Raw genomic sequence first — 27609 nt, 5'->3', positions numbered from 1 at the left:
CCAGATTACTTTCTTAAAAGTTAGCGCTGCTGAGGCATTCAACCTGAAAATGTATAGAGCTCAGAGGCTGGTGGGAATAAGGATACACCCATAAGTATCCCTACCCTGCCCCCTTTCTTCCTGGAGGTCATTGAAGCCTTCATATGTTTAATGGGAAGATCTGAAAAGCCTGTTCAGCTGAACATTCTTACAGGGCTCCCATGATTAGCAAGCCTAATAAAGCAGGGTAGTACTTAGATTCAGTAAAGTTGAATCAGGACTGACAAATATAATGCAACAGCTAGCCATAATTTTACAGTTCTGCTGTTCTTTCTATTAAAATTTGTTCAGTGACAAATTGCAAACTTTCAATATAAACCTATAGCCAAAGAGTGTATATAGAGCGGATAATGCCTGAATAGGGCTTTATCCTCATCCAGATGACAAGATATGGAATCTGCATACTATTTAACACCTTACTGCAAATCTCTAGATGATCTTACTCAGAAGCTGGAGTATGAAAGACAACATGGATGCTCATCTTTATGGCATATGACTTTTGCTGTGGTTTTTCAGAAATTGCCCCACTTTCTGTCACTCTCCTACAACTGTGTTGCCATAACCATGTCTTCCATCCTTCAGAATCAGTCCAGAAGAATATTATAGTTGAGGTTATTTTTTTAAAAAAAAAAAACAAGCACTGAAATAAAGGAAAAACAACACACCTAATTTCACTGAGTTTTTAGTCATTAAGTTTTTGTGTGTGCCCAAACTAGCATTGGGAAAAAAATGAATCTTTTTCATCCAGGAAAACTTGGGTATTCAGTTACCTCCACTTGAGCCTGTTGCCCCAAAGGGGAATGTTAGTGATTTAGTAATAATTGTTATTTATTATTTATTTATTAAATGTTTATGCTGCTCATCTGACCAATGCTCACTCTGGGTGGTTCACAGCACAATAAAACATAAACATTATTATAACAAAGTGCTCCAGCTTAAACTAACTTAAATAACAAGGATATGAATAGTTAAAAATTAAAAACCATTTAAAAATAGACCAGACAGGTGGCAATAAATATGAAACACTGGTACTCTCACAGAATCTTAAATTGGTTCATTCTAGTAAGCCTGCCATAATAAAAATACTTCAAGAAGTTATTTAAAAGACATCAAGAAGGGAGTCAGGCGAATTTCAGGTGGTAGATCACTCCAGAGGCAGGGTGCAACCACCAAAAAAGGCAAGATTTGTTGTTTGTTCCCTCTGGGCCTCCCTCAGGGTCAGCACTCTCAGTCAACCTGCCTGTGAAAAGCAAGTGTGAAGGGCAGTTCTAGATGGGAGTTGGTAATTATGTTTTTGTCATCTGGGTCCAGAGAGAGTTTCTTAAGGTGCGAGACATCTGAGACTACTTGTAAGGAGGGATGGATCACCTTCTTCACTGTATTCCCAACCATTCATTCCCTCCTATCTGGATGTCACTAGCAGAGACAGAAAACTGCCACAAATACATAAAACCCATTCAACCATTTTGTCTCTTTCCTCAGACTTCAGTAATTGATGTTTTTAACATGTCTACAGGAATGCACCAAAACGTTAAAGAACAGAAAGTCATATAATTAAGGGAAAAAACATATATTCTGCTTTTTTTCCTGAAAGAGAATTCAAGGCAGCAAACATCAGCAATATTTAAAACTATTTAACGTCGAAATAATTAAAGAACACTAATAATTTTGTTAAAAAACCCACCACCAACAGTTTAACATAAGGGCTGAAGAGTACTTTACCTGATAACTATTAATTTTTTTAAAACCAGATCCTACCCTAAAGAATCACGTTTCTTTATAATGTCTAAAACACACAAAATTCCTCCTTCAGTGTATTTGTCACCGTTAGGGTTTTTCATCAGTGGTCATGCTACCTATTGTTGCTTCCTCCTTGGACAGCTCCTTGTAAGTAGAGAAGATACTCCTAATATGAGACTAGATTTGGACTCCAGCTTCCATTAGTCACATCCAGTATGGCCATTGGTTAGGGGCTTCATTCCGACATCTGTAGGGCCACAGCTCCTCCACTTCTCAACTGAACCTTTAAACATAGAGGAGATAACTACTACAAATGCCGGCTCAGTAGATTGGCAGAGGAGCCAGAAGTGAGTAGTTCCATTCCCCACTGTGCCTCCTGCAAGTAGAGGCAGCTCGTGTGCCTTGGGCAAGCTGCACAGACCCAGGATGTCCCCAGAAGAAAGGAACAGTAAACTACTTCCTGGTATTTGCTACCCAGAAAGCCCAGGAAAGAATAGTCATAAGTCAGAATCAACTTGACAGCAGACAATTATTTATTATTAACTAGTACAATCTAAACAGATCAGTGTATATTTCTAATAAGTCACAGCTAGAACAATTAGTGATTATGTGTTTTTCCTGCTATGTAAATAGGCTAAAATGGAATATAGGAATACTGTACATAATTGAGAATTGTGTTACTATTGGAGAAAGAATTGGATCTGAACCTAGCAGATTGTGTCTCTGCAAGACACTAAGAGCTATTAACAATGTGGGCTACATTCCATGAGCATTTATGACTAATAAAATTTGTCTATTTTTACGGCATATTTAAGTATACATGTGACATTGGGGTGCAACTGATTTTGAGGCAATGACTTCCAGACGATACTAACAGCATGATAAAGCGCTGTGTTGAATAAAGAATGGCAGTTACATCTAACACTGCCATCCTGATCCTTAGTTATCTGAAATCATAGTATCTGTATTTTCATTATTAACATGTCGAATAAACAGATATCAGCTTAAATATATTGTACAGTGGGGTCTCTACTTAAGAACTTAATCCGTATTGGAAGGTGGTTCTCAAGTTGAAAAGTTCTTATGTTGAATCTCCATTTCCCATAGGAATGCATTGAAAACCATTTAATCCGTATCTGCTCTTTTCCGTCCATAGAAACTACAGTGGAACCTCTACTTAAGAACTTAATCCGTTTTGGAATGGTGTTCTTATGTTGAAACGTTCTTAAGTTGAAGCAAAATTTCCCATAGGAATGGACTGAAAACCAATTAATCCGTTCTGGCTGTTTTTTATTTATTTATTTATTTATTTATTTATTTATTTATTTTGTTATGTAGAGGTGCGTTCGTACATTGAAGCATTAGTTCCCATAGGAACTAATGCAAAGCTGGTTAATAGTACTCTACCACTAGGGGGAGAATTTTTTTTAACCTAAGATGACCTTAAAAAAAGAGCAGGAAAGGTTTTTTTTCCTGTTCTTATCTTGGATTTCTGTTCTCAAGTAGAAGCAAAATTTAGCAAATGGGGCTGTTCTTAAGTTGGATTGTTCTTAAGTAGAGACGTTCTTAAGTAGAGACCCCACTGTATCTGCTTTGACTTTTCCTTTATTCAGATAGATATTGAAATAAGAGTTTTCCCATAATGACTGCAAATCAATTTTTTTGATAGACAAAGAATAATCTTGACCATTTTTATATCTTTGGGCTATTAAAAGACAAGTTGTTATTGTACAGAATCTAACAAGGTCTTTGAAATAAAAGAATTTGTTATCTTCTTCAAAAAGACCTAATATATAAATATAAGCCAAATCCCGTAGCATACCTATCTCAGTGCAGCAGGAATGATTTCACTCACAATGGCTGATTGACAGTAATTCTTGATTTGATTTTGCTTTGTGTGGGAGTTCTACGCATCCTGAAAATTAAGGACTTTTTAAATGACAGAAGTCTGCCACTGATGACATTCCTGCTTCATCAGTGTAGCGAGAATTACCGGTACATCACAGGCAGTGGCAGATTGCTGGCAATTAAAAATCCCTTCAGTATTCAACAGGCTATTGTTTATTGCATTTTTTTTCTGCTGGTCTTTTCAAAATGGTAGAGAGCTCTTAAATCAAAGGCCAGAATCCTCTTGGCAAAGTTGCACTGCATAAGGGAAATCACATGAGTTGCAGTAGCTAACTGCTGTTCCTTAGGGAGGTGTTGCTTGCATTACCAGATACGCATCGGATTACACACCCAGCAGCTCATTAATGAGTGACACTTTCTTCTTGCAACTTAATGTGATTTGCTTTGTGCAGACATGAACACGTCTTGAATATTTCCTAATTTGAATGTCTGATTAATGCTTTAAAGATCTAGTGGTAGACCTTTATTATAATCTAATGCAAATGCATAGTACATTTTCAAGCTTTCTAGATCTCTTGGTGTTAATAAAGGGGGCGGGGGTGGGGAGTGCAGAAGAGGCATAGAAATAAAAGTACAATATTTGAAAAAGTGTTTTAAACCACTGCAGTCAAATTCTTCCCACCCAGGCTGGAAAGTGATGAGTCAGAAAGTCAATGCCATATCACATGATCTCTAGCACAGCCAAAGAGGAAGGAGACGATATGTAGACTCTCGATCTCTACCAAGATAGAGAGTAGCCATAGGCAAAACACTTGGGCTGCTTCAGAAGATGCATATAAAAGCTGAAGGGGGCGGGGAAACAATGGTCTGAGTCGAAATTAAGCATGTCATTACACAGTGTTCGTATGTGTGTGCTAGTGAAAAATATTCTAGGCAGTTGGGTGAGGAGGCTATAGGCTGCAAAGTTAGAGGAGGAAAGAGGTAATTATGAGAAAGCTTCACGTCAGCTATAGGAACATCTAAGACAACCGTGATGGAAAAGACATGAAACGTTGCTGAGAATCTAATTCCACATATGTGTAATTTTATGTAGTGATGGTTCAGATAATCAGCTCTGAAGTGAGATTCCTCGTTAGATTTTAAGAGAGCTTGCCAGCATTAAAAAAAATGTAAAAAGCTTGACAAAAGCTACCCTCCCAATATTCTTTAAAATGTAAATTATGTCTTTTTGATGGTTCTTCAGAGTATTGGCTTACATCTTGACCTCAACTATATGCTGCTTTTTAAAGAACCTTCTGATGTTAGAAGAAAAAAGACTTCCAGAGTTCTTCCAGATGATTTATGCTGTTCCAACAGGAAACAAAAATACCCTACCATTACCATTGCCACCTAAGACTTTTTACTGTTGGGTAAAGAGATTGCAGCAGAGTATTTTTGTTTAAAATATATCATGACCAGTGGAAGTTTGGGAGTAGGAGAGGAAAGGAATTTAAAGCTTATTTTTCAAAATCGTCTTTGCATTATGCCAAGAATAGGAATATGCATTTGAAAAACTTCCTAGCAAGTATTACACTACATTTGTTTTGTATTTTCATTCCAAATGCTTTTCCCCTTAAATTATTTGGCATACAGTACATGGCTTGCAACCCTCATTCATCTGGTTAGCTGGCAAATGTTTTTTGGGAATGATACCATCTTTTGTGTTTCAGAAAATCTTTCTTTAGTAAAAACTACAAAAATAGATTCAGGTTTTGTGACTCTAATTTGATAGCCATTATTCTTCTGGGAAATCCTGAGAATGTTTGTTTTATGGGGGGGGGGGACTTCTGGCAAAAAAAATTCAGCTCTGCAGTTCTAAGATGGTGGTGGTGGTGGTGGTGGTGATAATGATGATGATGATGATAGTGATAGTTCCTAGTGTCCTTTGAGGACAGTTAAAATATAGTTCAGGAAAGCAGTACTGCTGGAAATAAGCAGGTAGGTAGGTAGGTAGGTAGGTAGGTAGGTAGGTAGGCAGGCAGGCAGGCAGGCAGGCAGGCAGGTAGGTAGGTAGGTAGGTAGATAGATAGATAGATAGATAGATAGATAGATAGATAGATAGATTCGTGTGTGTGTGTGTGTGTGTGTGTGTGTGTGTGTGTGTGTGTGTGTTGGTTTATCAACAACTTCCCCACTGATTACATAGAACAGTATCTCTTTTTTCTTTGATCTTCTGGCAGTCAATTTCCTTAGAGGTGAGCCTTGATTGAAAGGTATACCATGCCGTCAAAGCAAGTAGAAAAAAGATACAGGCTCCCTTGCATAGCTCTTTGAGTAAGTCCTATTGGTTTCAATAGGGTTTTACTAGGACTTTCTATCAAGTAGGTGGAAACAAGAGTTTAGTTCTAGTCCAGTTGTAATTTGCTTTTATTAAAAGGGAGTTAATCTGTGGCACAGTAATTAAACTGTGGTACTGTGGAGTTAATCTGTGGCACAATAATTAAACTGTGGTACTGAAGTCAAGCCTCTGTTCTCAACTTCAGTTTGATCCCAGTGGGTTCAGGAAGCTGATTCAAGGTTGACTCAGCCCTCCATCCTTCCTAAGTAGGTAAAAATGAGTACCCAGCTTTTTTGGGGGGGGGTTCTTTGCATAATTATACTGTAAACCACCCAGGAAGTGTTTTAGTATACATGTCAAAACAATGATGACAACAATAATGGAATTTACTTCCTAAGAACTATACAGTACATAGAATTGAAGCTTTAAAGGCCCATTTACAAACACCATGGATACTGTAACTCAAAGATTTTCTCTCATGAGATAGACAGAACTGAAAAATAGGTGTTGGAGTCTGAAAGCCTCTGAATCTACCACTAGCTAGAAGTGCTATCAGAAGTGCTAAATTGTTCTGCTTCCTCCCTCCTACTCATGAGTGTAATAACTGAATATACAGTACAATGTAAGCATGGCTAGAACCTAGACAAAGCATATGCATGTAAGTAGGAAGTCAATAGACTTGTAAGTAAATATTTCTGAGCCTGGTACAAAGTCAAGTGTTGTGTACTTGGGGGCAAGTCATCTGACTCAGTTTTTCATCTGTAAAAGAAGAAGAATGCTCACCACACACCATTGCTTGGGGGGATGAAAGAATTCCTGATAAGATGCTAGGCCTTTTTAAAGTCTTTGCAAAGTCTACATCTTCTTACATACAAAAGAGTCACAGAAAACAAATTGAAATAATTACATGCACCTGTGAAGCTACTGATTTCCCATGGGAGGAGAAGAAAAACACAGGATCCATGTGGGGGGGGGGGGTTTGCAACCTGCAACCAACAGCGTGTCCCTAATCCGCTCTCACTAGCTCACCACTCCCTGGCCCTCTAGAAGCCCAAGTGTGTCACCACAGCATCCTTTGTCCCAAATCAAAAACCTTAGGTTTGGGAGGAGATAAAGAGATACAGTACCGTCACCTTCTAGGAGTTCAGGTACCATCCTCTGACCCCATCCCACTCCCATTTTCCTTATTTAGAAAGATCCAGTGTGCCCTCTGATGACTTGCAGGAGCTATTTTATTTTCCAAACCAGGAAGTGTCCAGAAGTCACTTTCAGTTTTGAGGGTTAAAAAAAGAGGACCTTCTGCATTTCCAGTAAAGAGAGACGAAAGTCTCTATAGCAGAATTGCCTTCACATCCCTGAAGAAAAAGAAAAAGACGGTTTAATGTTTTAAACAAATGGAAAGAAATTGGCAAGATGGGAGGTCCCACTGGATATTCTTCCTTCCAAGGCCCAGGGGAGAGTATATGTGGCTTCTGTATTTATAAATGTTGTCCACTCTTGGTTTAGAAGCAATGGCAGATGTTTCCTGTTTCCTGTGATGACACTTTTTTTCTGATCTCTCCCCCTTTCCACCATGATTATTAGGATGCAGCTTGCTTCTTTGTCCAGACCCCCTCTATTTATTTCCATTTCATTCTGAGATTATGAAGCTTTTTAGAATATCTTAGAGGCAGGACATACACTTGTGCATTAACCTCTTGTTGTTGTTTCGTCATTAAGACGTGTTCAACTCTTTGTGACCCCATGGACCAAAGCATGCCAGGCCCTCCTGTTTTCCACTGCCTTCCGGGGCTTAGTCAAATTCATGTTGGTAGTCTCTATGACACTGTCCAACCATCTTGTCCTCTGTCGTCCCCTTCTCCTCTTGCCTTCACACTTTCCCAACATCAGGGTCTTTTCCAGGGTATTTTCTCTTCTCATGAGATGGCCAAAGTATTGGAGCCTCAGCTTCAGGATTTGTCCTTCCAGTGAGCACTCAAAGTTGATTTCCTTCAAAATGGATAGGTTTGTTCTCCTTGCAGTCCAGGACTCTCAAGAATCTCCTCCAGCACCACAATTCAAAAGCATCAATTCTTCAGTGGTTAGCCTTCTTTATGGCCCAGCTCTGACTTCCATACATCACTATTGGAAAAACAGCTTTGACTATGCGGACCTTTTGCTTTTTAAGATGCTGTCTAGATTTGTCATCTCTTTCCTCCCAAGAAGCAAGTATCTTTTAATTTCGTGGCTGCTGTCACCATCTGCAGTGATCATGGAGCCCAAAAAGGTAAAATCTGTCACTGCCTCCATATCTTCCCCTTCTATTTGCTGGGAGGTGATGGGACCAGTGGCCATGATCTTAGGTTTTTTTTTTTTTTTTATGTTGAGCTTCAGACCATTTTTGGCACTCTTCTCTTTCACCCTCATTAAGAGGTTCTTTAATTCCTCCTCACTTTCTGCCATCAGAGTGGCATCATCTGCATATCTGAGGTTGTTGATATTTCTTCCGGCAATCTTAATTCCAGTTTGGGATTTATCCAGTCCTGCCTTTCGCATGATGTATTCTACAAATAAGTTAAATAAGCAGGGAGACAATATACAGCCTTGTCATACTCCTTTCCCAATTTTGAACCAATCAGTTGTTCCATATCCAGTTCTAACTGTTGCTTCCTGTCCCACATATAAATTTCTCAGGAGGTAGATAAGGTGGTCAGGCACTTCCATTTCTTTAAGAACCTGCCAAGCAGAAGTTGATGTTTTTCTTGAACTTTCTGTCTTTCTCCATAATCCAGCGCATGTTAGCAATTTGGTCTCTGGTTCCTCTGCCCCTTCGAAATCCAGCTTGTACTTCTGGGAGTTCTCGGTCCACATACTGCTGAAGCTTACCTTGGAGGATTTTGAGCATAACCTTGCTAGCGTGTGAAATGAGTGCAATTGTATGGTAGTTGAAGCATTCTTTGGCACTGCCCTTCTTTGGGATTGGGATGTAGAGTGATCTTTTCCAATGCTCTGGCCACTGCTGAGTTTTCCAAACTTGCTAGCATATTGAGTGTAGCATCTTAACAGTGTCATCTTTTAAGATTTTAAATAGTTCAACCAGAATGCCATCACCTCCACTGGCTTTCTTGTTAGCCAAGCTTTCTAAGGCCCACTTGACTTCGCTCTCCAGGATGTCTGGCTCAGTTTGTAACCTTGGTCCTTGAAGCAGAATCTCATGGCCTGTGGTTGGGTCATAGCTATGAAGATGATACTGATCCCATGTGTCAGGATTCTGAACATCGAGCAGAATTCTGCTTTACATGGAATTCCATGGACATCCTACAGAAACAAGCATGCTGAAATAATTTATTTTTCAGCAGCAAACTTATAAGGATAGACTGAGCATTAACTGGCAGTTGGCTCGTTGTCAGTGTTTGTGCTGTTTGCTTTGCTTTCCAGGCCATAAGGGTAAACATTGCCAGATATGAGAAGATACCTGGGGCGAGCATCATATACTGGATAATGGCCAGTCAACTGAATAAGTGATCTACTGCAGCATTTTCCAATAGGGATAATTATATGCTGTCAGCACTCTTTATGACCAAATAATAAGGAAAGCAATGATTCATGGGGAAAAACTTTTGCATTAAGTATCTATGTGCAAATCCTGGGAACTAGTTTCATGGTACACTTCACAGCCAATTTTATTATCATGTTTCAAGGCTTTGGGAGTCCAGACAGTTTGAACAAAAGAAATTACTTCATTTCCAGTAATAAGTTATTGAAGCCTAAAAATTGCAGAATAACAGAGGAATGTATGCAGTTTGGATGTGTTTCACTTTGAAACATATGCCTAAAATTTCACTTTGAAATATATGCATAAAACATATGGCATGACTGTAACACCGTCCTCTTCAGAATGTTTTAGAAGCACAGACAAGGTAGCAAATAGTGGGAGATCTCTGAAACCTTCTCTGAACCTTATGTAATAATACAGCAAAGTAATGGAACCTCCTTGATATTTACAAAAATCTTTCATGACTTAGCCTTGGTTGGTCTTAACTGTTATGAGTTATATATTATACGTTGAATATTCTCCTTTTTAAAACTTGGCCTAGTGTTACATGCTTTTTTATATATACTTATATCTATGAATGTGTGAGCCACAGGATGAGCTTTGAAAAGTTAAAGGTACCATGTTAACAGGTATTTGAAATTGAAATTAATGTTAGGTTTTAATTATACATTTTGCAATTAATGTGTCATTATCGTAAAACATTAGTGATGTCTTACTATTAAATTATATTCAAATACAGTGGTGCCTCGCTTAGCAATTGCCTCGTTTACCAATGTATTTGCTTAGAAATGGGGTTTTTTGAGCAATTTTATGCTCCGTTTAGCGATGTTTCCTATGGGGAAATTTCACATAGTGATGTTCAGGACCTTGCCTCGCTTAGCGATGACAGTTTAGGTCCCCCTCTTTCGCTTAACGATGCCCGTTTTTGCAATTTTAAGTGTGTCTTAAAATGTTCAAAAATGTTCAAAAACGGTTTTAAATGCTTGGGATCATTAGTGCACCTTGCAAAACCTGTGCAAACTTAATTTGGCTTTGTTCTGAGTCTTCGTTAATTTTTGGTGAATTTTTTTCTCCCCCATTGGAATGCATTGAACTGTAGGTTTGACAGACCTCCCACCCACCCCGCACGCACTGCCCTCCCCACAGCTGCTTTGCGCACGCGTGCCAGAGCTGGCGTGAGCACTCCCACCACTTCACGCATGCGGCTGAGTGCCCACGCAAAGAGGCGTGCAGGCGCTCCTGCACATGCACAAAGGGGTGGGGGAGCGTTCATGCTGGTGCTGGTGGGCGCACACGTGCTCCCCCACTGCTTCACACATGCACCCGAGAGAGGGCACACACCCCATGAGCGCGAGAGGGTGCCCCGCCGCCTTCAGAGGCTGAGCCATTCCACAGTCCCAAAAAGATTGGTGACCGCTGCCATAGGCCATGGGCATAGTCAACATCCAGGCTGCCCTTTGCAATGTAAAGCTTGCCCTTTGCAATGTAAAGCTTGCCATTTTTCTTCTTCTTCTTCTGGGAGCATGGCACAATATTGTACAGCAATATCAGGCCATTTCTTAGTGTTTGCAATCATGGATACAGAAACCCAATATCTTACCTTCATATACTGGAGGGGGTTTTGAGGAAGTGAATGTTCTTCAGATTGTATAACCTGGACTTCTGAATTTTGCTTCCATTAAAAATTCAAAGTCAGAAACTACTTTTCTGAGCTAAATGCAAAGCTTTCTTCCCAGAAGAGCCAGGAGGTCATGAGAAATAATGTGACTTAAACTTGTCTATAACAAATGTGTACTCTGAACTTGTAATAGACAAAGCCACCCTGCCTCAGCAGACACATGCAGAAAGAGCATTAATGTACATACAGGCACTATGCCTGTGTCCAATCCCTATCATGAAATGATATATTTTGCTGGGTCTGGGAATAAAAAGGGAAGTGCATTGTCCTGCTGATAGATTTATTATTTGCCTTTGTAGACAAAAAGAAAGCTCAGACAAAAGCTTATTTTGGAGTCCCCCCAAAGTTCCCCTCTCTTATAGACCATGAGTTTAATTTGTCTGACATTCAATTAAAGAAAGGCATGCTGCCATAATTAGTTTTATATTCCCTCTGAAAAACTTCCAGACTTTGCTTTGTACAGACTTTCTCATCTGTGCCAGGCAGTTGGCGGTTGGTAGTGATCTCTTACACAGAATGGGTTTAGTAAAGAGTCAAGAGTGGGAGCAGCCATGGAAGCTATAGTGAATATGGAGAAAAGGAGGCAGCACCAAACACAAGGAAACAACAAAACAAAAAAAACCCCAAACAAACAGGCAAAAGAGGCGGAGACACTGTTATATGCAACTTCAAAGTTGTGTAAAACAGTGAGATGCCCTGTGTATTTTAGTATCAGCTTTCTTCATGGCCACTGAAAGAATAGCCACACATTACTGATTGAAGGAACAAAAGTAGTAGAGATGAATAGCTATGACCCAGAAGTATACTTCAGTATCAAAGCCAGGAGATTTGGAACTTTCTTCTCCTGCCGCTCCTGCTTTCACTCTCTGTGGCATCAAAAAGCTGCTCCACAGGATATCTCAGAACTCCAGCTTCTAGTGCAGCCATGCTCAACCTTCCTTTGGCCATGACCATAAACAGATGAAAGAAGCATAGGCCAAATCGCATAACAAACTTTATAAGGTGGTGTGTGAAGTACTGTTCCCAGTCTGTGAATTCCTTCAGATTTGCCAGGGCTTCGCGATGGGCCATATATCCCCTGTTGAGAATGGCTGTTCTAGTGTGTTGGGGGGGGGGGTTTTCTCTCTGGTTCTCCAGATACATCCTTGAGTCCTCAGCTATATTTGTTGTTTATTTTCAGCATTTTAAAGGTAAATTTGTATATTATGCCAGGCTTCTTTCCTCCTGATGTTCAGGAAATTACTGAATACAGAATTATACAAAGATGCTTTCAATAATTCATCTCCTGGATGCTGTTAATATTAATATTATTTTTTAAATTTTTTTTCTTTCTTGGTTTTATTTTTCTTTTGTATGAATTTTAACCCAGGTCTTTAAATCACCATATTTAATGTATTCTTATATAGGGCCTTGTGGGTTTTTAGTTTTAATCTGTAAATTGCCCAGGGTAGTTCTAGCACTAAGGGGCAGCATATAAATCAAATCAATTAATATATGTTTGAGTAAACTGAGATTTATGAGGTTGAAATCTTACTTTGCTAAAGAAGGTCACAACCAGAGTAGAACTATTTGAATCAACAAAACCTAAGGAGCAGTTGACTCACCCAGTCCCCACTGATTTAGGTTTAACTTGTAAAGAACACTATGAAATTCCCTCTTCCACACAGCTATTAAAGTCACAGGAGTCCTCTCTCTTTCTGGTGCACTTATTCTTAATATTTCATAAATTAGGAACAAAAGAGTTACAGCATCTGAAAGACTGACAAGTTCGTTCCATGCTGAAATTTACCAACGTGTCTGCCTTACCAGAATCAGTTATGTATTAATTGATTTATTGATTTATATCCTGCTCCCATTATTGCTGAAGCATTGCTCTGGATGGTTGCAAAAAATGATACAAAACAAAAAATAAAGATAAAAACATTAAAAGCAACATTACAAATAACCTTTCAAAACAGGTGGCACAATTAAATCATGTTTATTTCATTATACTTCATGTAAGTCTATTAAAGTCAAACTTGGGAACTGAACATTGTAATGAGCCTATCACTAAATAGTCATTGTTTGCCTTTTCTTTCAGAAAAATTGTACAACTCAAATGGACGGGAGCTGAGGCGGGCCCTCTTCTCCTTGAAACAAATATTTCAAGTAAGTGAACATACTTCAACATTTATTTTGTGTTGATCCAGGAATTGTGGCTTCAGATTTTTCCACAATGTCTTTGATTCTAAATGACTTTCATTTATTCATTTTTCTTTAGGTATATATTTGTTTCATATCATACCTTAGAACATACAGTATTGGCTAGCATTCATATATTTCAAAAAAAAAACAAACCAGTTTTGGAAGAAGCCATAGGAACAGGATAAAAAAAATATAGTCAATAAACCAAAGTCCTGCTATCATTGAACCTAAAAACATAGCTTGTTCATGAAATTTATGAAGTTGCACTGAGAGACGTGAAAATGCCATTTCCCCTTTAGCTGTTTATTGGATCCTATAATAATTAAATCTTTCCATGCTGTCAAGTCAATTCTGACTTATGGTGACCCTTTCCAGGGTTTTCTGGGTAGAGAGTACTCAGAAATAGTTTACCATTCCCTTCTTCTGGGGATATCCTGGGACTGCAGCTTGTTCAAGGCCATGCAGGCTGGCTGTTCCTCTAGGGATGCTCAGTGGCAAATCAAACTGCCAACGTCTGGCTCTGCAAGTCAGGTACCTAAACCACTGAGCTGTCCAGCCAGCTCTTACTGGATCCTAGGCTGGTGAATATAAAGCTTTCTTTTCAGCAGGTTATAGGAACCCAGGCTGTCTGTGGCCAATAATAGCATCAGCAATAGGGTAGAATCAGTATTTAAGAGAAGACAGAAATGCATTGTATTTGAAACTGCTTTCAGTTTTCCAGTGTTTGGGGGTGGCACTCTTGCCCTTTAAAAAGTACCATACTTTGGGTGACAAACAGATGATCTCACAAGCATGACACCAAAAGGAGAGACTTCCCCTTAAAGACCATTAGATGGGGCCCATGGTTGTTTTAGGGACATGGTGGCGCTGTGGGTTAAACTGCAGGAGCCTCTGTGCTGCAAGGTCAGAAGACCACCAGTCGTAAGATCAAATCCGCGCAATGGAGTAAGCTCCCGTCGCTTGTCCCAGCTCCTGCTAACCTAGAAGTTTGAAAGCATGTAAAAATGCGAATAGATAAATAGGTACCACTACAGTGGGAAGGTAACAGTGTTCCGTGTCTAGTCGCGCTGCCCACATGGCCACGCAAACTATCTTCGGACAATACGCTGGCTCTACGGCATGGAAACGGGGATGAACACCGTGCCCTAGAGTCAGACATGACTGGACTAAATGTCAAGGGGAGCCTTTACTTTGGTTGTTTTGCTTGATGACAAACTTTTGGAGACTCCCTAATCCCTGCATTTAAAAAAAAAAAACTTCCCTTCCTGAGCTGATGAAATCCATCAAATCTCAAAAGATTATATGCATGGATTAGGGTATTTTTGTTTTGTTTTCAGTAGAAGGTGTGTATTTAATCAAACCCTTTAAAAGTGTGGTATAGAAAAACAAAGTCCAATAGAGGCTAAAGTTACAACAATATCTTACAAGGTCTCCCAGCCCTCCAGAGCAAGTTTTACGGGTACATAAGGACAGAAGGACAACAAGGGAGATCTCCCAGTCCTTTCTCGTTAGAGCTTTCATGTTGTCCAAGAGAAAATGCTTTCCAGAAATAGTCTGCTATATTCCTGGAATCCTTGAGAATGAAAAAATGTGGACTCTACTTCTTATCTTAGCACACCATGACTGTTCCCATAAATAATTAAATGGCACATGTATACATACTGAAGGCACAGGTTCCATGGCTAAAAATAAAAGTGATTAACTCACATTTCTAACTTTGCTACGAGTGAGCATGCTTGAAACCACACATCCCAACTGAATTTAACTCACCTCATATAAGCAGACTTAGCATGGACATCTGCCATGAGTTTTTGTGACTCTGATTTACAATTTTTCTGCACTATCCATTAAGGGGGTGGTGCCCAGACTGAGGAAGTGGGATTTTACCAACAAAACCCTACAATTTGTATGATGTTTTTAATGGTTCAATAAAGGCATCACCATACTCTTGCATTTGTGTAATTCTGAACCACATGGACTTTTCCTTATTCCATCATTGTTACAGTTATTAAGAGGTATTTTATATATTTGGTTTAATCTTGTATGTGTCTGAGAGAAGGCTTTGTGTACCTTGCTGTGACGCTTGCACAGTACACTACAAAATTTTCACTAATATCTCATTGTCAAACATCTGTGACTTGGCAGTTTAGACTATAAAATGGAAATCATGTGTTTGTATCCTCCTCTACCTGAACACATACATGCACATAACACAAAATCGGAAGCCGAATCTTTTTGTCTTAAGATGCAAATGTTCAGGTAAATTATTCCCCTATCTGTAATAGCAAGTTTGGCAACGGCAAAATTTTACTCCAAATGTGTACCTAGCGTGAAGTTACACTTGAGGATTGAAAGAAATAAGCAGTGGTAACTTAAGAAAAAGACATGTTATCACTTTGTAATAATAAACGAGACATGCAAATAGCCCAAATTGTCATTGTCTGACTTTCTAACATGGCATTTCCTCTACCTGACTGTTTGTAATCCAGTTCTAGCTATTATTTTTGTTCAATTTTCCCTCATTATTATCATCAGTCTGTCAGGACCAGTTCTTGGATGAACTTTACCAGTTTCAATTATGTATTTTAAGGTTATTGAGATAAAATCATTTTATTTCAGTAGTTTGCAAATTTGACTTCCTCTGTGCCAGCGTCTTGCATTGCAACATCATAGCATGGCTTAGGGGCACAGCCAAACAATGATGCTTGTGTCTCAGCATTAAATCAAAATTTTGACAACATGCATAAAGAGACATTTCAGGTTCCTTCAGCGTGCCATTCAGAGTTCATTCCACACATATGCATATGTTTAGGCTTGTCTAACTTAATAATAAAAGAAGATATCAAGCATTCATTGCATCGTGACAACATTCCCAAAACATTAAAAGAAAACACAGCTCAGCTTCATTTTGGAATACTGTTAAAAAGCAAAAAAAATTAATATGTGCTGCTGCCAGTTTTTTTTTTTAAATCATGTGCTCTCAAGTCATTTCCGACTTATGGTGATCCCTTTCAGGGTTTTCGTGGTACAGAATACTCAGAATACCATTCCCATCTGGCAGTTTGCAGCTTGCCATGGCCGCACAGTCTGGCTCTATTCATAGGAACTACATTGGGGAATCAAACTCCCAGCTTCTGGCTCCACAGCCAGATACTTAAACTACTGAGCTAGTCAATTGAAAGCCATTGAGAAATCCAACATTTTGCAGTTAAAAAATGCATATCCCTGCCCAAGGGGACTTTTCCCCTAACAAGTTTGCAGTGCATTTACATGCATAGTTGTCTTTATAGGCAGCACTGTAACCAAAATATGTGCTAGCTGTAGGTGGATAGGATTAGGCACAGGTTTAGGCTTCCCCTTTCTCCCAGGGGAAACCCCCTTCTACTTGCAAAACAAGCCTCTTCTGCTGGCAACATGGCGGTATGCTGACAAAACTGCACTGCTGTAGAAGAGCCAAATAACCGGGGGGGGGGTTGTAGTGGAGAAGGAGTGTGGCAAAGGATTCGCTGAGTTGCACAATACCCAAACCTATTCTACCTCAGAAAGACAGCTATGCCTCAGGGACAAAGTTGAGCTGGAGGAGCAGTCCTAAGTACAGTAATTTCCAGCATTTCAAGGCTAGAGTGTCTTGAATTCAGCACGGCTTCAGCTGGCCTTGCATTGGCACAACTGGCCCTTTGTCATCTTGGCTAGTTTGACTTGCGCTCATTGCTTTTGATGCTTTTGATAAAAGTTTTTTTCCAAAATGATCCAAGGAACCTAAGCCCTTTGTTTCCTACTTACACAGCAAAATGTGATTTGAAGGGGGGGGGGACTGGCTTAATCCTTCCTTCTCCCACCACCTGATTTGCACAGTTAGCAAATAGTTTGCATGATGTACAAATTATGACACCCATAATTTGCGGAAGTGGAATATGGCAGCCTTGTTTCCAACATTTTTCAAGCAGCTCTTCTCCCCTCTGTTGTAAAGATTAACTTAAAAGAATCTTATCAGTGAGAGAAATCAGTTGTCACACACTTCCCTCCTAAAGAGTCATCAATCATCCACAGCAGAGGAGTATTCCCCAGTTGCTTCATTGATCTTGAGGAAGGAGATGGGGCACACATAACACTTCTTTCATACAAAGAATGATAGATAACCCTTGAGGGACTTGAATCGGTGACAGTTGATTTAAGGGGTCCATCTGTAGTTTGCAGATTATTCTATAGCTGACCATGATGGCTGTAAACCCTTGGAATTTAATCAATAAATTATTTGGGTCCTGTTGCACGGAGGAGGAAACAATTTTCCCCCCACAATTGCTCCTGTGATTTTTAAATTCCATTTTTCTTCTCTCTGCTCCCTTTTTTTTTTCATTCTGAAATCATTCTTTAGAAATAGGTTGTGTTCCAAGTAGTATTTATTTATTTATTTATTGCATTTATATGCCGCCCATCTAGACATAGTCTACTCTGGGCGGCTCACAACATACAAGAAAAAAACAATTTAAAATATACACAGTTTTACATAGATACAAACAAAACAATGTAAAATATAATATCGTAGATTTACAATTTAGTAAAGTTCATTTTGCATATAGGATTCTGTGTAAGCCAAATAGCTGTAGACCATGCTACTGCATGAATTAATTCTCTGTATACCATATATTCCATCTGCTTATGTCTTAATTAGCATTATCTGGATCAAGTACTTACTCAGGTACTTACTACCAGTTCTGCATTTCTACACTAAAAACTGTTACTGGTGTAATACATACTTACATCAGTTTTAGAAGTAGTTTACATATGGAGCAAACTACTGTTTCAGGCAGTGATTCCCAAACTGTGTGCTGCAGCACACTGGAGGGCTGCCAAACCGACCCAGAGTGTGTGTGTCTTAGAATCACCTCCTACCCCCTCCCACCACCAACATGACAGCCTGAGCTGAAAGCAAAAGGGAGGGTGCTAGTGTCCACTGTACCATTAATTTGGTGACAAGCATGCTTGTGAGCTCATAGCCAAATCAGAATATAGTGGTGCTCCGCTTGACGATTACCCTGCGATTGCAAAATGATGATTGAATGGGGAAAATCTGTTTTATGATGATCGGTTCCCTGCTTCGGGAACTGATTCTTCACATTACGATGATCAAAAACAGCTGATTGTCGGGTTTCAAAATGGCTGCCCGCTGTTTTCTGGACCTATTTCCGGAAGACAGCAACCGAAAATGGCTTCCCCTATGCAGGATCTTCGCTGGACGATGAGGTATTTTGCCCATTGGAATGCATTGAACCGGTTTTCAATGCATTTCAATGGGTTTTTTCTTTTGCTTGACGATGATATTGCTTAACAGCGTTTTTAACGGAACGGATTATCGTCGTCAAGCAGGGCACCACTGTAATGCTCCATGTCCCGCCCACTCTGTGGGCTATAGAAGCTAATGCATTTTGGACCTTTCACTCTGCCCCTCCTCCTCCTGCCTCAGCTGCCTTCATACTCCATCCTCTGCCATCTCCCTCTCGCCCAGTAGACCTCAAGAAGCCCAGACTACCAGCCTCTTCTCTCTCCAGGCAGGCAAGGTAAAGGAAGGGGAGGGCTTGACAGCCCCTGAGGTTGCTAAGGACAAGGTCCCTTGCTTGCCTTTGCTGCTGCTGGGAGTGTTAAGTCCAGGGACCTGGAAGGGGTGAAGGAAGGGGGAGGCGGCCTGTGCTGGTTTGATCTTGTGCGTCTTTCCTTGGGAAAAGTTGTAATGGAGTTTTTAGGAGGACTTATTCTCTGTCAAAGGTAAGCAGGATTGTAGGCCTGGAAGGAGAAATTTAGGAAAAGGGAAGGAAGGAGGGGGTGAATATTATTCTTGACTTAATACTCCCAGAATGTGGCTGTGGGTTTCGGGAAGTTGTGGCCTGCACATCCGGCCATGGATTTAGGAACTTTTTGATTTCATTTGCTTCACCATTAGCTGTGTAAGATCCTACGCAAGCGCCTGCAGAGCCAAATATTAGCTTTTGTTTATGTTATTTTAGGGTTTCTAACAGAGATGTCATCCTTCGCTTCAGATTGAGCACAAGGACTACATGGCCTTTACCACCCCTTTTTTGGTGGTCTGAAAAAGAACTTTTTCATCACTTGGATGATGAAGTGAGAAAAGCCAAGGGATAGACTTGTTAAAGCAGTCTTAAGCATGTTGATTGGAAGTAACGCACACCATATTCAGTGGAGCTTTCTTAGTTTACATTTATAAATGCAGTCTTAATTGCACAGGTGTCTGAAAATAGACTCCATTGGATGCAGTGGGCTTATTTCTTGACTAAATATGCACAAGGTTTTGCTGCATGTAATCCCATGCACATTATACTCAAAGTAAAACTTACTATGCATTGTGGGCCTTGTTGTATACCAGTGGTTCCCAGCCTTGGGTAACATAGGTGTTCTTGGACTGCAACTCCCAGATGCTTTCACCACTAGCTGGGCTGGCCAGGGTTTCTAGGCATTGTAGTTCAAGAACCCCTGGATTACCCAAGGTTGGGAAGTACTAGTCAAGGCCAGGCTTCCCCCCCTTCTCTCCCCCCACCCAAAGTATTGTATTGGGGAGCCGTGGCAAATGGCCAGTAAGTTGAGGGAGCCAGGAATCTAAAATATTTGGGAACTACTGGCTTAAAGCAATTTCTGGAGGAGTGGCTGTATCAACCTGTAGACTGGAAAAAAGATTGAAGACTCCATCAGGTTGATAAAGACTAACCACCACCACCACCACCACCACCACCACCACCACCACCACCACCACCACCACCAACAACAACAACAACAACAACAACAACAACAACAACAACAACAATAATAATAATAATAATAATAATAATAATAATAATAATAATAATAATAATAATAATAATAATAATAATAATAATAATAATGTTTTATTACAGTCATTGATCAGCAAAAGTAAGGAACATAAGACTAACAAGTTTTTAGCCAAACAAAAATTTTTACCACATAAAACTTGTTGGTTTTTAAGGTGCTATAAGTCTCTACATTGTTTCTCTTGATACAGTTTTAAGGCTTCCTTCTGTTGGCAGGGTGACAATTACAGGAAGATAAAACCACTTCCATTGTACAGTATAGATACATCATCAAATTTCACTTTGCATACTATCTATATACACTTTTGGATTGTTTACTGTTGTTGTTGTTGTTGTTGTTGTTGTTGTTGTTATTAATATTATTAATATTATTAATATTATTATTATTATTATTATTATTATTATTATTAAGAGTGAGTATGTCCTTTCTTTTAGTTATTACGTGGGGCCCTGGATGCTGCATGCATGTAAACTTCTTGTGCCGCCAAGAGTACCTCTTATACCAGAGCAAATGATGTACAAAATGTAAACAATCCCAGAATCAATCTTCAGCATCTCTGGTTCCTTCCTGTTCAGAAGATACCATAAGCAGAGCAGAAAGCAATACCTCACATTCCTGCCCGTACTTTTCGTTCATCAGATCAGACTTCGTGTAATTTTGGCAGAAAGAGGAAGCAGAGGGAAACTCCTATAGTGACAGGAATGAATGTTAAGCTTTTTTTAAAACACTGGGCAGCAATGGGGAAAATAATTCAATTGTTGTAGGCAAAGAAAATTAGAGAGATGAGTTTGGGAAATATTCATCTCCCCTCCCCCCAGCTTTTTCAGTTGGAGCCACACATGCACACACAAGCCCTTTGGAGAAACTACTGTGGAATACCCTTGAAATTAGTTCCTCCTTTGTTTGATTGGAAGTAACGCACACCATATTCAGTGGTGTGCGTTACTGATGCCTAGATTTCTCCTCATCTATAAATTGTGATAGATAAGCTCTTCCTAGATGGCTTAATAATGTTCTCAGGAAACCCTTGGAGGAAGACTTCAACACTTTCTTCAATCCAGACATTCTCTGAGAAAGTATGGGATGTTAGCACTCTAAAAGAGGGGGCCATGCTTATCCTTCCTGCCGGCCCCCAAGTTTCCTCAAGCAAACCTAACACTTATGAAGGATAAGAGGGCAAAGGTGGAAAGGAGACATTGGGCTCTTGTATTTAGTGAACCGGAGTGGGAAGATGAATAACTGTGCTTTATGGTGGTGATGAAAGTAAGCTCAGGAGTGGAGCATCTAGGCCTCAAGGATGAAGTATGTAAGATCTCTATCATTATACAGCATGAAGCAGAACATCATTGATCAAAAGGGCACATGTGATAAACATCAACCTTAGCTTCTAGTTTTCCTGGCTTTGTAGCACTTGTGCAAACATGATTTTTGTTCACATTGTGACAGGTTTTATTATCATTTTGTTTCTCTGTTTCTTTAAAACACAGAATTGTTCAAAATAGAATTAGCAATCCTAATACTCTCCCTGGAATGTTTGAATGGTAATCATTATTTCATTTCATGTTGCATAGTGTTTTTAAATAATAAATAAATGTAGTTAAGAATGTTAGCTATCTAGGACAAATAAATGGGAAGATTCCATGTGATGTTTAATACAGCTTCCCTTATGAGGCAACGTTACACTGTCTGAGGCTGTTTAACTTGGAAGGAAGGGTATTAAAAGAAGAGCTATATAAAATCATTCATGATGTGGGTAGAGTGAATAGGGAGATGCTTTTCTCTGCCTCTCTCCTAATATTAGAACCTAAGGTTATCCACCAGAACTGAATGGTGAAATGTTTGAAACATATAGAAAAAAGTGCTTCTTCATTGGCCAGATAAACTTAGTATGTCAAGACTTCTGACAGGGTCACCTAAAGATGAAATACCAAGGTAAGATGCATTCATTTTCTTCAGTAGTTACCAGGCACCACCAGTAGTAGAAGGAAACACTGTTGAATGATCTTTTTTAGGCAACAGCAGTGATATTCAAGCTAACTCTTATCAGTACTATGTAAAAAGTGGTGATGATAGACCAGGTCTGAATATCTATGCCTCGAAAAAAAAATCTATGATGAGACACTCTAAAATGAAACAAGGGATAGAATATTATCAGTCATGTTTAGCATTAATATTGCCGCATGGGACATCTATATACAGAACTTGAAACAAACAGCATTTTAATGTATTCTTGAAGGCTTTCATGGCCGGGATCCAATGGTGGTTGTAGGTTTTTTAGGCTGGAGCACAGACTGAGTTCTGAAGATGCCAGTGAAACGTTAGGAAGAAAAACCTCAAGAACACAGCCAAACAGCATTTTCTTGAAAAATGAAACCATCTCATTTCATAATGAAATTTGGTGTCAAGATGCTTCTCACAGAATAATAGAATAATGGAGTTGGAAGGGACCTATAAAGCCATGAAGACCAACCCCCTGCTCAGTGCAGGAATCCAAATCAAAGAGTATCTAACAAATGGAGGCTCACCACCTCCCAAGGTAATTGGTTCAATTGTTGTACTGCTCTAACAGTTACGAAGTTTTTCCTGATATTCAGCTGAAATCTGGCTTCTTATAACTTGAGCTCATTATTAGGTGTCCCATACTCTGAGATGATCAACTTGGTTTCCAGTTTTATTGCAGGTGTGTAGCAACTGGGCCACTTGATTGTTAAATTTTAGTTACCTGTTGCTTCAGATACTGGTTTATTATTCTGTTGTTCACTTTTATTGGGTTAGATTCAGACAAACTTAAACCTCATTGGCTGAAATCCTGTTGTATGAGTGTAATTGAGTGTCAGGTGTTGCTCAGTCACTAGCTCAATAGCTGCCTTCCTTATAGAGCCACTATGAATAAGGAGAGTAAAGAGGAATATTGTGAATGGGCCTTTTCAGGGGAAAGCCAGGAATGTTTTGTCACTGCCTACCTGGGCTGAAGAAATACAGAGTAATGGAAATAACTGCAGTCATCTACAACATCTGTGTCATGTTTGTTTTTCTACCCAACAAGCTATGCCCTCTTCAGGTGAAAGCTAGTTGTTCTGCTGGAAGTGAAGGTACAATAGCTTGAGCCCCACTCGTTCATGCTTGTAATTCATAAGGGAAGTTGAAGTGTAATGTACAGGGTGAGGGAGAGATGCTTCAGTGGAAGACAAAGAACACAAAACAGCAAGTTTTAATCCATGAAAACTCACACTAAACAAATTTGCTAGTCTTCAAGGTGCCATAATATTTTGTTTTTATTTTGTTTCTGTTTTTATTTTGATCAGAAATGGACTGTTTTTAAGTGTGTAGATTAGACATATTTTTTTTTTAAAAAACCAATCTAACAAACCATTTTGATTCAGCAACCAGTTTTAGAGTGTTCTATAAAGAATAAATTGCTTTCTGGATCAAAGTCCTTAAATTCCCCAGTGCTGTTAGGCCTGTATTTTCCATTCCTCTAAAGCTAATTTGTATCTGTGGAAGTAAGAATCCTAATTCTCCAACTCTAATCCTGTTTAGACCAACTCTTCTTATCTTGAACTGAGTTTGATGTGGAGATAAAAGTTTGGTTTGGAAGCTAGAGAAACTAAGGTCATATGCTCTCATCTTCCAAGAAGATTTACAAAAAGAAAAAGCCAAGAAAATGGCTGAATTTGTATGTGGTTGGTGGGCTCTGCTGAAAGGGTATTCCTCCATGGTTCCCATGTTGTTAAACATCTGTGTGAGTGGCTTTGATTAACAGCTAGTGGGGATGCTAGAGTGGCCCGGTGAGCCAGATAGGCGGGGTATAAATCAAATAAATAAATAAATAAATATGCTTAATAAATTTTAAAAGAAGTGTAGCTGATAGTAGTGAAATTAGAAGCAGTATCAAGATTTCTTTACAGGATGGAGAACTGGGGTACATCATGCACTTCAACAGGGAAAATGATGTAACATTCTATATTCACGTTGTTAACTGTTAAGTTCTAATTCTAATTATCGGTATATGTCTGTTGCTTATATTTATAGTATTGTGTTGTTTATGTAGTTATTATTTAAGGCTGTTATTATTGTTTTGTCTTGTCGTAAACCACCCAGAGCAGCCTTGTAGCTAGATGGGTGGTATACAAATTAAACAAACAAACAAATATTTTTGGTAGGAGAAAAAAAATCAAAGACACAAGTACAAGATGGCTGCCACTTGGCTTGATAGCAGTACATGAGATGTGATGAATTGTCATTATCTGAAAATTCTAAGCATAGGATTAATGAGTGTTATAGTACTGGGTATCCTTCAGTGGAACTGATTGGACTTGAAGTCCCTTTCCACTTTATGATTCTACAGTGAAATTATCTGACTATTATTTCAAAGATACTCTAAATAAGAACCAGTATGAACAATTTTAGAAGGCAAAGGCAGTGACAGATTTTATGTACTTGGGCTCCATGATCACTGCAGATGGTGACAGCAGCCACGAAATTAAAAGACACCTGCTTCTTGGGAGGAAAGTGATGACAAACCTAGACAGCATCTTAAAAAGCAGAGTCATCACCTTGCCAACAAAGGTCCGCATAGTCAAAGCTATGGTTTTTCCAGTAGTGATGTATGGAAGTGAGAGCTGGACTATAAAGAAGGCTGACTGCCAAAGAACTGATGCTTTTGAATTGTGGTGCTGGAGGAGACTCTGCAAGGAGATCGAACCTATCCATTCTGAAGGAAATCAACCCTGAGTGCTCACTGGAAGGACAGATCCTGAAGCTGAGGCTCCAATATTTTGGCCATCTCATGGGAAGAGAAGACACCCTGGAAAAGAACCTGATGTTGGGAAAGTGTGAAGGCAAGAGGAGAAGGGGACGTCAGAGGACAAGATGGTTGGACAGTGTCACTGAAGCTACCAACATGAATTTGACCAAACTCCGGGAGGCAGTGGAAGACAGGAGGGCCTGGCGTGCTCTGGTCCATGGGGTCACGAAGAGTCGGACACAACGACTAAACAACAACAACAATGAACAATTACTCACCAAGTTGTTTCTATTTTTAGACGTGGCGCACAGCTGTATCTGGTTCTTGATATGAGTGGCATCCAATGGACCTATCACATTTTAATTGAAGCTGCTAAGTTTTTTTATACAGTTCTGTACTGTTTTGTATTTTGCATGGTAATATTTTTTTTCTTTTTGATTGTTTTGTTCTAATTCATTTTTGTATGCTGTTCTCAAAGGACACATAGTCTATAGAGGGTGGGATAAAATGCTAACATGATATTCCATATAAATATGTTGCATTGCTGCCCCAATCTCATCCTGGTATCACTTGCATTTGGTCTCTTGAGGTGATCTTTCAGAAAAAATATTACCTCCTCCCCCTGCTGGTGGCTGATTTCAAACTACGGTATCTGATTCAAATAAATGCAATGAGCAGGGAGGCCAGTCTGAATTGGGTGCATGAAGAAAATACAGATTAGTAAAATAGTCCAGATGGCAAATGAACTAGAATTATTTATTTATTGATGGATGGATGGATGGATTGGATTGGATTGGATTGGATTGGATTGGATTTCTATCCCGCCCATCTAGACCAAAGGTTAGCCATTAGAAATCAAACTGCACAACATTTTTTTAAAAGGTGATATCATCTCAGGGGCAGTGCTGTTCAACTGAGTCACTGAGTCAATGCTGAACACACTGAAGTGCGAGTAATCAATGAGAAATAAAATATTTGCATGTGTGAGTTGACCCTTATAACCTAAGAGTGATATAGACCTCTTCCAATGAGCCATATTCTTCTGGATTCTTTTCTGGGCAGAATGGTATTAGAAGTCTTTTTACTATAAAAATAACTAAAAATGTTTCTGACAGCAATTTCTTTTTCTCCCAATAGCTGTCACCACTAGAACAGCTTATCTCAGCTATGGTGGTGTTAGATAAAAGTAATTTTCAGCATGCCAGGTTGGTGACATTAAAAATCATGAATCTTTTGAAAAGCTTTTTCCAGGAAATGTTTCCTGTTACACAGTGCTCCACATGCAAGATATAAATTAGGGTGGATTTGAATCAAATTAATTTAAATCATAATTGATTGATCAGATTGATTTAAATCACAATTAAGATTTTAAAAATAGATTTTTGACCATTTAAATCAAAACATTTATTTTTTAAAATTTAAATTGTGATTTAAATCAATTTTATTTTTATAAAATCACCGATTTTTATCCACCCTGATATAAATGGCTATGTTTTTCATTCTTATTGGGATAATTATAAAAGTTGCTTCTGTGGTATGTCCTTTAGCATCCATCCTGAAGTGGATAGTCAGTGGGACTTGCTCATAATTGTTCAGAACTCTTGCAACTGATAATCCAATCTAGTAATTTCCCATGTTTAGCTGTTTTTCTCATCAGCACTACAATGCTTGCTGATGAAAGAGCCAAGGCATAAATCTTTGCCTAATTACTGGACAGTTTCATTTTTCTGCTCAAGGGCAAATTCCTTTCTGTTACTGCCACAGATGCATATATGTGCTGAAGCTACTTATCAAAATGTCTAATCATAATCTGTTGCTGGACTTTGTTTTTATGTTGAGAACATTCTCTTCCTCCACAACACACCAATGGAAGGCATGAACTGCTGGTTATTGTTAGAAAAGCTTTTATATGTAAGGTCATCCATTTTGGTAACTCATTGGACTAATAGACCTAAAAAGATTACTTTAGTTCAGAAATAATGTAAACATAAACCTTTTAATGTAAGGAGAATGAGTTTACATTCTTTTAATCATTCTTCGTATAATCCAAATGTTTGAACCTCCTCATAGCTCTACCACGTTATAAATATATTATACAATAGGCTTACAAATTTATTATGTCTTCCATGATGGTGTTTATGTTTTCTTTCTCCCTAGTTTTCCACCCCCTTCCTTTAAAAAAAATAATCTTATACTGTTTTAAAGTTTTATGCTTCAATTGCTTGTTCAAGGCAGTCTAGATCAAATGTATTTTATTCTTTCATTCTTTTATGTTTTTAATTCAGATTTGGCTCCAAAGTAATATGCTTTTCATTTGTATTAACTTTTTGTTTCTTTTTCCTGTAGACTCTTCATTCAGCTTGTACTGATCTAGACTCTTAACAGATTATGTTACAATTTTTGCAAGTTTTACTGTATTCTCAAAAAGAATTGCTTTTTCTCCAGTAGACGATCGCATCTACGTCTCTAAACAGTCTATTTTTATGAGATACTATTCTCTGATAATTTTTCTTTATGTGCTTTTTGGAAAGATGGCATATAAGTTTTTTAAGTGGTTATGGAAATAAAGGGGTTAATTCTGATAGTTTCCAGATAAAGTAGATCTATTGAATTATTGGACTTATATATGTGTTCACTTATCTAAAGTACTATTGATTCTGTGGGTCTACTCTAATTGGGAC

The 27609-nt window shown here is 38.9% G+C and overlaps 1 protein-coding gene across 19 annotated transcripts in view; it reads left to right on the top strand.

Annotated features, from left to right (window-relative positions):
• The window catches only part of FHOD3 (formin homology 2 domain containing 3), a 329766-nt gene that overhangs the window by 143817 nt on the left and 158340 nt on the right, over window positions 1-27609 (top strand). For all 19 annotated transcript variants that reach the window (XM_020804920.3, XM_073003957.2, XM_078377654.1 and 16 more), the window contains exon 4: window positions 13238-13305. In XM_020804920.3, the coding sequence (XP_020660579.3) occupies window positions 13238-13305 (68 nt within the window). The remainder of the gene's footprint in view (window positions 1-13237; window positions 13306-27609) is intronic.

The sequence above is a fragment of the Pogona vitticeps genome, chromosome 6, assembly GCF_051106095.1.
Source record: "Pogona vitticeps strain Pit_001003342236 chromosome 6, PviZW2.1, whole genome shotgun sequence".
In the NCBI taxonomy this organism is placed as follows: domain Eukaryota; kingdom Metazoa; phylum Chordata; class Lepidosauria; order Squamata; family Agamidae; genus Pogona; species Pogona vitticeps.
The sequence above is the reverse complement of the archived record's forward strand: the minus strand, read 5'-3'. Positions and strand labels throughout refer to the sequence as shown.